A 13,716-nucleotide genomic window follows, 5' to 3' on the forward strand; every position below is an offset into this window, starting at 1 on the left:
AATTGCCCTGCAAACAAATGTTGATAGGAAAATGACTGAAAATAACAGAATACAAAAAATAAATAATGTAATAATCTTGAACCAGGAGGCCGATGTCTAAATGGGGTTGGTTGAGGAGGGGATGGACAAGGCAGTATAGGTATAAGAGGCGGTGGAGGAGGAGGTCAACATTGTTATTTTTTATTTTGATGGGTGATAATCTGTAAATCAGGTGTAAGGGTTTGAAGGTTTTACCCCTTTAAGAACCCTAAGCTGCTAATGTATGCACATATATATGTATATTTCGTTGTTACGTAATTTCATTATTATGCTGTGTCTAGTATATGTATATCATGTGATTTAATGCAGTGTTGTTAATAGGCCACTAGATGGGGCCTATTATATAGGAAATATATATAGGACAATAGGGGGAATAGTAGGAATGTAGATAGTTAATATAGGAGGGGTCACTTAGTTTAAGGGAAGGGAGCTTCCTGGTTAGGATCAGTGGGGGCAAGGATGCCCATAGAGCTCGGGTGGCCTCTGGCCCGGACAAGTTTGATACCCCGCACCATTATACACAAGTGAGAGCCCCATCATCCAGAACGTGGGGAGCAGCATCACCATGGCCAGAGCAAGAAGCAGTAAAGTTACAGGTGAAGTGCAAGTAGCATAGCTATAGCTACAGACGTTTCTAGTGAAGAAACTACACTGAAGTACACGGCAGGACGGACGGGCGGTTTACTCATCATGTGGCAGTTCCAAGCATGGGCAGGCGCCCTCAGAGCCAGGGAGAAACAGCCGGGGGAACTCTCAAAGGAAGTCAGGCTGCATAGGGAGAATACGTACAGTGCGGTACAACCCGATCTCGAATCATGTAACAGAGCAAGAAAGGAATGGAAGGAAGAAGTGTTGTGTGAAGTGAATACTGCTGTAAATGCTGTACTGGATGTGGAAGTACTGCGAAGTTCTGAGAGTAAAGTATTGTATTTTGAATTATACTACGGCTGTGTCTCTGTTCATTCACCCAAGGCGAAAGGCGACCCCACGAAAAGGAGGGTGGACCTCATCAGCGCCAGGAATGTGGAGGCAAGTGAACTACACAAGAAATGTAGTGTGTCTGTGAAGGAAGACCAGAGCTCAGGTGCCCCGGTGTCCTCGGCCATGCCTACAGCCCTGGCTGACCTTTTTACACAGACACGTTGGGGGGGTACTCTGCAAAACAGCCTTTGTGGTGGAACGCTGCATACAGGCAGTGTAATAATCTGCTGGCCACTCTCTCTGTATGCAGCCCGTGAAATACTCTGCACTTTTTTGAGGTGCAAAAAATGAGCAGGCATCAAATAGGGGACGTGGCCGTGGTGCTGTAGTTGCTGAAGGTAGAGGAAGAGGTTGATCTGTTACTGCTACGCGCCCAAATGAAACACCTTCCTCTGATGCATGCGGGTGACACGACTTGGTGGACGTCAAGTGGTGCATTGCCAATCGCAACCATGCCAATACTAGATATGACTGTAATGGCTGCGGAAGTGGCCACAACCTAAAAACTTGTTCATTGGCTGTGCTGCAGCCTTTCAACAAGCTTTATTGAGCATTCAAACACTAAAACGGACTTCTGGGAGAAGTGCGTGTTCGGAGTTCAGCAGTGGACACTAGGTATCCGGTACGAATCCTGAACTTTACAGTTCGGATTTGCTCATCCCTAGTCAGTAGGATTTTTTACTTACTGTATTTCAGTCAGTGATATAAATGGGTTTCAAAAAGATTAAAAAAGCCCAGTAAGAAGAAGAAAATGACAGAAGTGAAAGAAAGGTATACTGGTTTTACTGCCTACATGCACTGGAACCAAGTGTCCTTAGGGAGGTCTACTTACTTGTTGGGTGTGATCGGCATTGCTCTGTTGGTCTTTATGAGGAAGAAAAAGCAAAGTGAGACACTTCTGCCACGTACGTCGATGACTCTGGAGGAACACAACGTGCACATCAGTTAATAAGTCCGTAGGTTTGCAGGACTATTTCACTCCATTGCACCACATCAGGACAGAGCTCATTTGTGGTCTTCTACAGGGGAAGCTGTGAGAGCTATGTGACGGCTAACGGACTGAAGATATTGAGATATTGGGAAATATAGAAGTTCCTCTGTACGTGAAGACAAGATGCAGAATTTTTATGGAACCTCATCAGGGAGCGGAGTCAAAACAGGTGAGTACAGGTGTATGGATTATTCAGGAAGACATAAATATACTTGAGCTAAGAGGGTCTTCCTTATAGCACCTGATCGCTTAGGTGTAGTGATGAGCTAGCGTGCTCCTCATTACTCGTGCAGGAGCTCGAGTTCCTGCCCCGCACATTTGGCGCTTTTTAGACATCCAATGAACGTGTGGGGATTGCCTGCCAGTCACTGTAATACCATAGCCATCTTGTTTGTAGCATGACTGTGATTGACTGGCCGCCTAGCGTCATCAAGTCTATTAGATGCGCCTATTCTGGAGCTTTGTCGGGTTATTCCCACTTGCCCTGTAGCGGTGGCAAGTGGGGTCATAAGGGGTTAATGTCATCTTTCTATTGTAAGGTGACATTAAAGGGAATCTGTCACCCTTTTTTTGGCCTATGAGCTGCCAGCACCGACATCAGGGGCTTATCTACAGCATTCTGTAATTCTGTAGATAAGCCCCCCATGTAACCTGAAAGATAAGAAAAAAGAGTTAGATTATACTCACCGGGGGGGCTGTCCGGTCCGGCCCGGCGCCTCCAATCTTCATACGACGCCGTCCTCTTCTTCCCTTCCTGTCGTGGCTCCGGCGCCTGCGCACTGCAGAATTCTGGTCTACTGTGCCGAATTACATCACGGAAATCTATGGTGACCTAAGCTCAAGGCACTAGAGCACTAAGAGATCCGGGTATTGAAACGTTAATCTGAAGCCTAAAAAGTGGCTAAATGAGGTTGTCCGAAACTGACCTACTGTGTAACCCCTTCATCAGGTTTCCTAATGTAAATTTGTCTTCTTGTCCTCAGTATGTGGAATATCTGATGACGACGCCGATGACTATGAGAATGTGATTGACAACAGGAAGGTGCTTGCTGTACCAGAACGCTTAAAGAAGGGGAACGAAACCACAGGCAAAAAAGACCTGCAACTAAAATGTAAAAAAAAAAACCTTCACAAATTGTACAACTGAAAATGGATCTGTGACCAGATTTCTCCAATACAAGCTGTATACTATAATACATAGGTTTGATGAGATTGGTGTATTTACTTTGACAATCTATGTCAGAATAACTGTATGATCCTGATATTAAGATGAGCATTTTATGAGTCCATCTAAAGAGAGAGCTCCTGAGTCCAAGAGTATTCAGTCCTCTCCCACCCTGCCCTGACCGACAATGCGGCTTGAACAGAGCAGTGTGAGATCTCAGCAGAGAAGAGAAAACTGAGGAGCAGAGGAAAGGCAGGAGATTAAATGTAAACTATAATTAAGCATTATATATTGATTCTGGCATGGATTTTCAAGATAAGCCATCCTGATCTCTACGCTGTTGGGCTCCGTCTGTTGCAGAACTGAATGCTAGCTGGCAGGTCATGCAGGGAGCGCCACAACTTGTACATTACTGTAATATAATATGTCTACTTTTTCATATCTATACGTCATTAAGTATGGTTTCTTTGGCTGCAACGATTAGATAAGCCAAAACCAAAAAAATTGAGCCAGATCATATGTTGGTTTAAGAGCAATGTATAGCTGTGCAAGTTCTTCTGGTGGCCTTTTTATCTGGAAATGGTCTGCCGACAGCTAAAATCGGCAATTTTTCTAAGTGTGAAATGCAGGACTTATTCTTCCCTCTTAGAAGGGTGGCAAGGGGCCAGGAAAGAGCTATGAATAAAGATGTGGTCACATGAAACATTACCAGGACAGGCCCATTTTACTTTTAGCCTCTTTGCTATTAATTCATTCCTGGTCATTGTCAAAATATTTCTTTCAGGTATGGATCAGGCTGCAAAAATTGCAAGTCATGGTAAGAATTTATATTTATCCTCTATGCACAGACCATGATTTACTGATACTGAACTTAATGTATAGGCAAAAATACCGTAATACCCTGTGTAATCCCTATAGTCGGTTAATGGGTGTGGCTAACTCAGCAATGGCCCATCGCGGTATCCCATGGGCACCCTAAGGACAGGACCTCCATGGGCAACGTGAACGTGTAGAATGTAAATCTTCAGAATTGGGGACCACCAGGGACTTTAGCGTTAATTTCTTTCCATTCCTTCAGCAATTTGGCATTACATAGTGGTAGTATTATTGGACACTTATTGCAAGTCTATTTGGACCTTATATGGGAAATAAATAATTCCAGCAGTACAGAATAATCCACGGCACTCAACCAACCACTTGACATTTGGAATTGGTAAATAAATCACTGCCCTGTGGACATTATACGGTAGTATTAATTGCATACGGTATGAAGTTGACATTTGGGCATTGTATGGGGGTAGGATTTTGGACATGGAATGAGAGTATTGGGAAATACATGACTGTCCTATATGTGCACATTATACGGAAGTATTATTTGCATATGTTATCAGGCTGACATCTGAGAATTGTATGGCAGGAGAATTTGTACATGGTATGACAGTATTGGGGAATATATGAATGTCTTATGTGGACACTATATGTCAGCATTATTTTAATACTATGAGTAGTCACCATTGCATCGAAAAAAAAATTGCCTTTGTATTAAAATGTTCATGTGTATCCGTGTTGTTGTTTTTCATATCGTTTTTTTTTTTAAAGTGTCAAGTGTGAGAGGGAACAAGGCTTTTTGTAAAGGGTTCCGTTTCTGGTAAAACCCGTGACCTTACATGATGATACATGGTCTTTTGGTGTTGCTTGTGCTAGGCACCCTGTAGTGCATCAGCTTTGCCAGAAGTGTCCCTGTTGATAACATTTTAACTCTGAAGTCACTGTCTTATGTGTGCTCTTTATTGTCAGGACTAGGAATTTCTCCACCATTTCAGCCACCGCGAATAGGTAAGCGAACAGGACCAACTAGCAGAAGATATACCGTAAGTTGTATGTTTGTATTTCCCATGTCTATGGCTCATCCCATTCATATGTTAGGAGGACATTTTGCAATCTTCTTCCTTTAGGTCTCGACTTCTCGTCCCAAGCGGTAAATGCAGCATTCAGAGATCAGCAGACAGGTAAGCAGCCACAGGAATCTGTTTGTGACCTTCTAAAAGAGGAAGCAGTCTATGCAAAGGTCCCCATTTAAATAGTGTGGGTATTGAGTGTGTGAATGTTTCCCTCTCACAGGGAACTACCAGAATATCTCTGTATTAAAGGGGATTTCCAAGAACCCAAAAAGTGTTTTGATTGTTGCGGGTTTAGATGTTGGGACCTCCATAGATCACAGAAATTGGGCTCCTTTATCCCACGGAGACAGCTTGATTATCTGTTTGATACAAAACACCGTGTGCACTACTGTAGTGGTGCCAAGTTAGGTTCCCAAACCATATAAGATAAAATGAAAACCTGGCACTCAACTTAATGCTTGGTGAGGCAGTTTATTGTAGTACCAGAAAACGTTTCGGTCGATATAGACCTTCATCAGTTACGTGCTAGTATGTTTGAAAGTAGCTTGAAGGAGGGCGCTTTTTATGTTATTCACTGCTAACGCCAGTAATCAAATGGTCAGAAAGCTGCTGTAACGCAGGATAATCTTAATAGTTGAAAATATCAGCGCAGCCTGTTCCTCCTGGACGTGGTTTTCTGGTACTACAATAAACTGCCTCACCAAGCATTAAGTTGAGTGCCAGGTTTTCATTTTATATTATATGATTATCTGTTTGAGACCTGTAGACTCAGAATGGTGCTTTATGAACCACAGCAGCACTAGTAAAACAGGAACAACGGGCCCCTATTTTTATGATCAGTGGTGGTCCAAGCAGTTGAGTCCCCGCAATCTGATGCTTGATGTGTCTGATTGAAATATGTATAAATTGAGAAATATCTTATTCTTATGTCAAGGTCAAAATTACTGGTGACCTCTGAAAATAAAACGTCCAGGACCCATGACTATAATTCCTGAGCTCTTGCTGCTGATTCTTAGAGAAACATAGTCCCCCCTCCCCGCTCCCATGTCGATTGCCTATGCTGTCAGGTGCCGCTGCGTGGACGGTGCTGACATCAGAGGAAGAGGTGGGATGTCATCTCTGGGTGGTGGCTCTCAGCCATCCAGCCCACATAACTACTCACACCTCTAAAGGATAACTATCCTCCTCTCCTGCTTGGCGGCATTCATATTAGTATCAGAAATCAGAATATTGAAGATCCTGCTGATCGGCCAAACGCTTGTGCTGGGTAGTAGACCAATGATAGCTTGGGTTTGGCCACCAGTGGAAGCACGTGGCTCGTTATTTCCACCTTCTTGTGGCATCCTCCTTCCTCCTATTGCCAGTTATTGCCATGTCTATTCTGGCCCTGGGGCGATTACAGTGCCTTTTGAAAGTATTCGGCCTCCTGGAACTTCAAACATAAAGCTTCAAACAAAAATATACCAAATGTTAATTTTTGATGAAGAATCAACAAAAAGTGGAATACAATTGTGAAGTTGAACAACATTTATTGGTTATTTTAAATTTTCGTGAAAATACAAAAGCTGAAAAGTGGAGCATGCAATATTATTCGGCCCCTTTACTTTCAGTGCAGAAAACTCACTCCAGAAGTTCATTGTGGATCTCTGAATGATCCAATGTTGTCCTAAATGACTAATGATGATAAATATAATCCACCTGTGTGTAATCAAGTCTCCGTATAAATGCACCTGCTCTGTGATAGTCTCAGGGTTCTGTTTGAAGCACAGAGAGCATCATGAAGACCAAGGAACACAACAGGCAGGTCCGTGATACTGTTGTGGAGAAGTTTAAAGCCGGATTTGGATACAAAATTATTTCCAAAACTTTAAACATCCCAAGGAGCACTGTGCAAGCGATCATATTGAAATGGAAGGAGTATCATACCACTGCAAATCTACCAAGACCTTTTGCAAGGCACTGTATATTTGGCTGAGCCTTAATATTCTTATATATCTTTACAACTCTGCTGATTAACCTCTTAGATGCCCTCTGGATTTCACCCTGGACTATTGTCTTCTGCCTCAGGTCTTTACTTCACTCTCTAAACTTGACCTGTATTCTTCCCTATGTCTTTGGTATTTTATTCTGACTTGGCTCGCTGATCATTCTATCCTTAACTCTCTACAACGACCTACAGCTACTCTGCGGACACAACCAAGGTGTCTACAGCTAAAGCCAGATCCCTATATAAGGGTACAAGGGTGAAAATCAAGAGTGTCCTTGGGGCCTGCTGAGGAAACTGGTTTACTCCAGCTTTGTGCATAGAAGCCTTTTTGAGCTGATGCTTTGATTACACTTATCATATTGATCACTGGGCCTCATCTCAACCAGTGAAATTTCTTCAATTATCAGTGGAAGAAAACAATGAAAGCAGGTTGATTTATTGGAAAAGGACCAATAAAATAATTTTTCTATTTTGTGCAGGTGACAGATCTTTGTCATCTGTATTTTGTGCCATGGAAGAGTTGCCGATGTTTTTGGACAACACTACAGGATTTCTTTTGGCTAAAAACTATGTGCCCTATTAGACCATACGGATAGGAGTCTAAAAGACTACTAGCTCAAAAAGATTAAATTGATGCTCATTGACTTTAGTGCCCCTTGTAATGATTTATGACTCTTTTCTACTTTAACTTTTCTTCTAAAAATCATAGATATCATGAAAATAAAGGAAAACATAAGACAATTGATGGTTTCCTAATGATCTGTCCTTCTATTTTATTTCTCATCACCCTTTGGCTCGATCTCAAGCCATGGCGACTTGGTGGATGAACAATCTGTAGAGACATCGATCTTGTGCAATCCTAGATAGGTCCACCAGGGTCTTCTCCACTGTTACCTAGATAACATAGTAACATAGTTTTGAAGGCTGAAGGAAGACCTTATGTCCATCTAGTTCAGCCTACTTTTAGTGCAGCTGTTCTGCATTGTTGATCCTGGGGAAGGCAAAAAACCCACAGAGTAGTAGCCAATTTTCTCCATAGGGAAAAAAATTCCTTCCCCTAAGCTGTGTCAACCATCTACCTATAATATTCTGTTATTCGTAACCTTCTATACTGTTACTCACAAGAAAAGCATCCATTCCTTTCTTACATTCATTCAGTGAGTTGGCCATCACCACTTCCTCAGGAAGAGAATTCCAGAGCCTCACTGCTCTTACCGTGAAGAACCCTCTTCTATGCTGGTACAGAAATTGTCTTTCCTCCAAACGAAGAGAATGCCCCCTTGTTCTTTTCACAGTCCTTGCTACAAACAGTTCATTGGAGATCTCTGTATTGCCCTCTGATATACTTGTACATATATATTAAGTCTCCCCTAAGTCTTCTCTTTTCTAGAGTAAATAGACCTAATTTTGATAACCTTTCTGGGTATTGTAGTGAACCAACTCCATTTATCATTTTAGTAGCCCGCCTTTGAACCCTTTCAAGTTCAGTAATGTCTTTCTTGAGCACCGGCGTCCAAAATTGCACACAATACTCCAAGTGTGGTCTGACGAGTGATTTGTACAGAGGGAGAATTATGTTTTCATCTCGTGTCCCCAGACCTCTTCTAATGCATCCCATGACCCTATTTGCTTTGGTGGCAGCTGCCTGACACTGGGCACTCCAATTTAGATTCTTATTGACTAAGATGCCTAAGTCTTTTTCCATGTCTGATTTCCCCAGCAGTTTCCCATTTAGTAAGTAATTGTAGCATCTGTTTCTCCTTCCCATGTGCATAACCTTACACTTATCTGTGTTAAACCTCATTTGCCATTTTTCAGCCCAATTCTCCAATTTACTCAAATCTGTCTGTAGTTGCAAACTGTCCTCCTTTGTGTTAACTACCTTACATAGTTTTGTATCATCTACAAATACTGATATTTTACTGTGTAAGCCATCCACTAGATCATTAATAAATATATTAAATAGTAGGGGGCCCAATACAGACCCCTGTGGTACCCCACTAGTAACCCAGGCCCAATCTGAGTATGCCCCATTAATAACCACTCTTTGTTTTCTATCACTAAGCCAGCTACCTACCCATCTACACACATTTTCCCCTAGCCCAAGCTTTCTCATCTTACTTACCAATCTTTTATGTGGGACAGTGTCAAGCCATCGAGTTGCTGGTCTTCCTTTCGCCTTATTCTTTCCATTCTTCCGACCATGATGTTCTTCTCCAGTGACTGATCTCTTCTTATGATGTGTCCAAAGTAGGCAAGTCATAGCTTGGTGATCTTTGCTTCAAGTGACATGTCAGACTTGATTTGTTCCAAAAGTGATTTGTTTGTCCTTCTACTGTATTATCATAGTTGATCTTCTTGTCTTTTAGTGGAGCCAACCACTGGACCGGCTGAGAAGCGAGTATGCCATTGGAAGAAGATGGTTCTGATATTCTACCTGCTTCTCACGTTTCTTTTCTTGATTCTTCTGACAAGCATCATCTTCATCTATTGTGAGTACTTTTTCAGGAGATTCACCCAAGATTTCTAAATCAAGATGAAACGGCAGAATTCTAGGTTCTTACTCTGAAAAGGTATTCTAGTTTCCTGTTTGTAAACGACCGAATAGAAAGAACATAGTTAACACTAACATATTGTTTGCTGTAAGAAAATTAATCAATAGTCATTGTTTACAGAAATAATCAGTTTTTGGTTCTAAAAGTTCTAAAAGTGTACATGTCATTTCATCCAAAATCAAAGTAGAAGCTGCGTCTTCCTACCTTTTTCCCCATATCCTTATCTTATATTAATACTGCTCTTTCATGCACATGTCACTGTAGGAACTGTCCTGATTCTTATGATCTGCAACTTTCTACCGACTCTCTTCAGTTTTCAGCCAGCACTATAGGATCTAGAACTTCCTTTCCTTCACTTCAGAGCATGCACTGTGTCTGCTATGGTCCTATGGCCTGCTCTGAAAGGAAAGCCTCTTGAGCGTTCTAGTATGCAGTGTGACAGATAAGAGTGCAGAAAAAATGAGAGAAGAAACTCGTCCCTGCCTTGGTGCCCCTTCTGCTAGAGATGGATTACATTTGACATAAGTCAGTGGATAGCAATTTAGAGAGTAGGGAGACAGCCTATGGTGGGCACTTTGGAGTGAGTTTTTGGGGTCACCAATGCCAATTTAGGTAAATAGCTTTGCAATTTTATTCGTTTTTGCATTGACTATCAAAGCTGATGTTTTTTGGTTGAAACAGTGATTATATAAGGCCAGTGTCGCAAAGAGCTATTCTGTGTTTTTTAAAAATTGACCCGTACTCAAAAAAAAGCTTTGCTTTTTTCCTCTATGGAACACCAACGTTAACCATGGGCTTTGTTTGCAGTTGAGACTCATACCAGGCACAGTCCATGGATAAGAGTGATACTGTATGTGTCAAGGGTTTACCGTGAGAGAGAGGAGCCAGAAGACCACAGCGTCTGATTTCTTTTACTCCAGCACTGATTAGACGCACTTCACCTTCATATTATTAATGGTGCAGGTTTCTTTTAGCAGTGCAATGGTTATTCTGATAAGTTGAGAGCTCTTGGAAGTTTCCTGCATTAAGGCAAAGCTGTGCACTGTTAGCCACTCCTATCTCCTATATAAACTAGGCCTTGGCAAGCACTCATTGTCAGAGTTAGCTTATGCTGCATGGCTGGAGGTTGTTGGTTGTTGTTAACTTGTGATGGCGTTTGGTGGATTTATCATCAACTGTTGTAGGTTTTGGGTGTGTACTAATTCCCTTCTTCTCCTACTTTGGTTTTACCCCATCCTCCATTCCCCGGTGTGTACCCCTGTTGTTTGTGTGAGTATATTTGTATGATTGGTATTTTCCTTTATCCCTGTTCGTATTACCTTGTTAGTCTGGTTGGTGTATTATGGTACACTACTACTCACCTCTTTCCTGGGTGGGGGAAGGGTACAGGCTGTGGGTGGATTCAGGAGCTAAGGCAAAGAACACGGCCCCGGCATCTTCACCATGAGAAGTAATCAGGAAAACAGAGCGAGCTAGGGCTCCCTTAGTGTTAGGGACAGGGAAGGATCCTCTGGTCCTGGGACACCCAACATCAGAGTCGTGACAGTATGGGGGCGATTATGAGGATGGGAAAAGCATACATAATTTTTGAATCTCATACAGTCATTATATCACAGGTTCTCTCTTAGTTTGAAGAACCTGATCTATTCTCTATACACATAGTAATATAATGACGGAAGTGTGTTTAATTCGATCTGATGCCGAATTCTAATTTTATTTCAGACTCCAATATCTCCAATCAACTGGCCGAGCTGAAGAAAAATGGTGACTAGCATGTAAAAGGGATTGGAAATACATGGTTGCCTTTTTGGGTGTAGTATTGCAGCCCAGCTCCATTTTTTGCAATGTAGTAGTCACAATCCATGGACAGGTGTAACAACCCTGCTGGCATCACTGCATGGTCTCCCATCCCCCGCACACCAACTTACTTTCTGCTTCAAGCCATGCTGTGAATTCTGTCTGTTGCCAGCTCTGTGCCTCTGCTCTCCATGTTTCCAGACTGTATGTATAGGGGGGCAGCGCCTGAACTCTCTGGTTCTTATGCAGTCAGGGTGCACCTGTGTAATCTGTCCCTGACCAATCACCTGGAGCCCTTGACTATTTAGTTTCGCCACTCCCACTGAAACATTGCCTGTGCAATGTCTAATCTCAGTTAGTATCTTGCTACTGAGGAAGCCAGGCCCTGTTCTGTGTATCTGGAGGTTTACTCCTAGTCTTGCTTTGTACCTTGTCTGCCTGCCAGGAGGCTGTATATTCTGGCCCTTGAGTCTTGTTCCCAGTGCCTTGTCTGTTCTCTGTCCACCTGCCAGGAGGCAGAATATCCTGGTCCTTGTGTCTTTGTCCCGGTGTCTCTGTCTGAACTCAGTCTTACCTCTGTCTGTCAGTCTCCTTGTCTGTGGTTCCTTCTCTGCCGTGTCTTTCCTTGTGTCCTCCCTATCTGCACGGCTCCTTAGCCGCTCTGTCTGCATGGCCCCTTAGCCGCTCTGCTTTGCTCCATTCCTGCTTCCGCTGCAGAACCCCTTGCTGCAGCTTCTCTCCACAGACCTTGTGGTTCTGCTTTGCTCCAGTCCTGCTGCCGCTGCAGAACCTCTTGCTGCAGCTTCTCTCCACAGACCTTGTGGTTCTTCTTTGCTCCACTCCTGCTGCCGCTGCAGAACTTCTTGATACAGCTTCTCTCCACAGACCTTGTGGTTCAGCTTTGCTCCACTCCTGCTGCCGCTGCAGAACCTCTTTCTGCAGCTTCTCTCTCCACTCCTGCCTTCACCTGCACACCCTGTGTGAACAGGTCCAAACCTGTTCCTTCATATTCCACGCCTGCCTGCCTGCATCCATACCTGCACCTCCTGTGTGAACAGGTCCAAACCTGTTCCTTCATATTCCACGCCTGCCTGCCTGCCTGCATCCATACCTGCACCTCCTGTGTGAACAGGTCCAAACCTGTTCCTTCATATTCCACTCCTTCCTGCCTATATCCATACCTGCACCTCCTGTGTGAACAGGTCCAAACCTGTTCTCTCATATACCACTCCTGCTTGCTCTGTGTCTCAAGCCATCACCTACCTGCCCAGTGTCTCCAAGCCGTCACCTACCTGCCCAGTGTCTCCAAGCCGTGCCCGCTTGCCCAGTGTCTCCAAGCCGTGCCCGCTTGCCCAGTGTCTCCAAGCCGTGCCCGCTTGCCCAGTGTCTCCAAGCCGTGCCCGCTTGCCCAGTGTCTCCAAGCCGTGCCCGCTTGCCCAGTGCCTCCAAGCCGTGCCTCCAAGCCGTGCCTGGCTGCCAGTGTACCAAGCCGTGCCTGCTTGCCCAGTGTCTCAGCCTGCCTGTTAGTCACACCTGTCCAAGTGACTTGTCCCCGAGTGGGATCAGCAGCCACAGCCAGACATCACCCTGGAGTGGCACCCGACAACTACCTGCCGCACAAGCCTGACCTCACCATCAGAGGCTCCAGTGAAGACCGAGGTAGCTGTCGAAGTCACGCCCCTTCCAGGGTAGTCTGGTTTGTGGCACAGTGGGGCCACAAACCCCCCCCGGCTCACGCCAGTCAGCCAAGGCGTGAGCGTGACAACAGGGGTGGAGGTTTTCCTGGAGAAAAGCAGTCATAGTTTTCTAATCTTATACAACTCCTTTAATGGTTAATGATATTTATGTAACCAGTGCTACAATCTTGGAATAACCTGTATTTAATTTCTACTCAGCATCCTGGGTCCAGGACTCAATCAAGAATGAAAGAGAAAGTTTGAAGGAAAACTTGATGACTATCAACAAGTCACTGGGTAAGCAAAGCCTTGCAATACAATTTACTTCATTTCTTCCAAAGTGCTATGACCAAATCTACATGGTGCATGTTTTCACACAGAGAGTAAGGATGGGGCCAGGTAATCTGCCTGGCCGCATGTGATTATAACTCTGCCCATGACCATGGCCAATGCAAAACTTTGTAATATTTCTTAATAGAGAATTATGCTTCTTCCCTTTCTCTCTGCCTTCTGAACTCATTATTCTATCTGGAAAACTTCTAAAGTCAGTCAGTCTCAGGAGAAGATAGGGAGGAGCAGATTAAAAAGGGCAAAAACATACACAGACCTGTGCTGCTGCTTAAT

At 43.7% G+C, this 13,716-nt stretch overlaps 1 protein-coding gene across 1 annotated transcript in view; it reads left to right on the top strand.

Annotated features, from left to right (window-relative positions):
• The first annotated feature begins 729 nt into the window (after positions 1-729).
• The window catches only part of LOC141100436 (uncharacterized), a 35,923-nt gene continuing 22,936 nt past the window's right edge, over positions 730-13,716 (top strand). Inside the window, exons 1-8 of the mRNA XM_073588948.1 lie at positions 730-1,180; positions 2,995-3,123; positions 3,961-3,993; positions 4,974-5,012; positions 5,132-5,205; positions 9,460-9,556; positions 11,342-11,383; positions 13,312-13,389. Of these exons, the coding sequence (XP_073445049.1) occupies positions 730-1,180; positions 2,995-3,123; positions 3,961-3,993; positions 4,974-5,012; positions 5,132-5,205; positions 9,460-9,556; positions 11,342-11,383; positions 13,312-13,389 (943 nt within the window). The remainder of the gene's footprint in view (positions 1,181-2,994; positions 3,124-3,960; positions 3,994-4,973; positions 5,013-5,131; positions 5,206-9,459; positions 9,557-11,341; positions 11,384-13,311; positions 13,390-13,716) is intronic.

This window comes from Dendrobates tinctorius, unplaced genomic scaffold (assembly GCF_039654945.1).
Source record: "Dendrobates tinctorius isolate UK_male_01 unplaced genomic scaffold, ASM3965494v1 ptg000104l, whole genome shotgun sequence".
In the NCBI taxonomy this organism is placed as follows: Eukaryota; Metazoa; Chordata; class Amphibia; order Anura; family Dendrobatidae; genus Dendrobates; species Dendrobates tinctorius.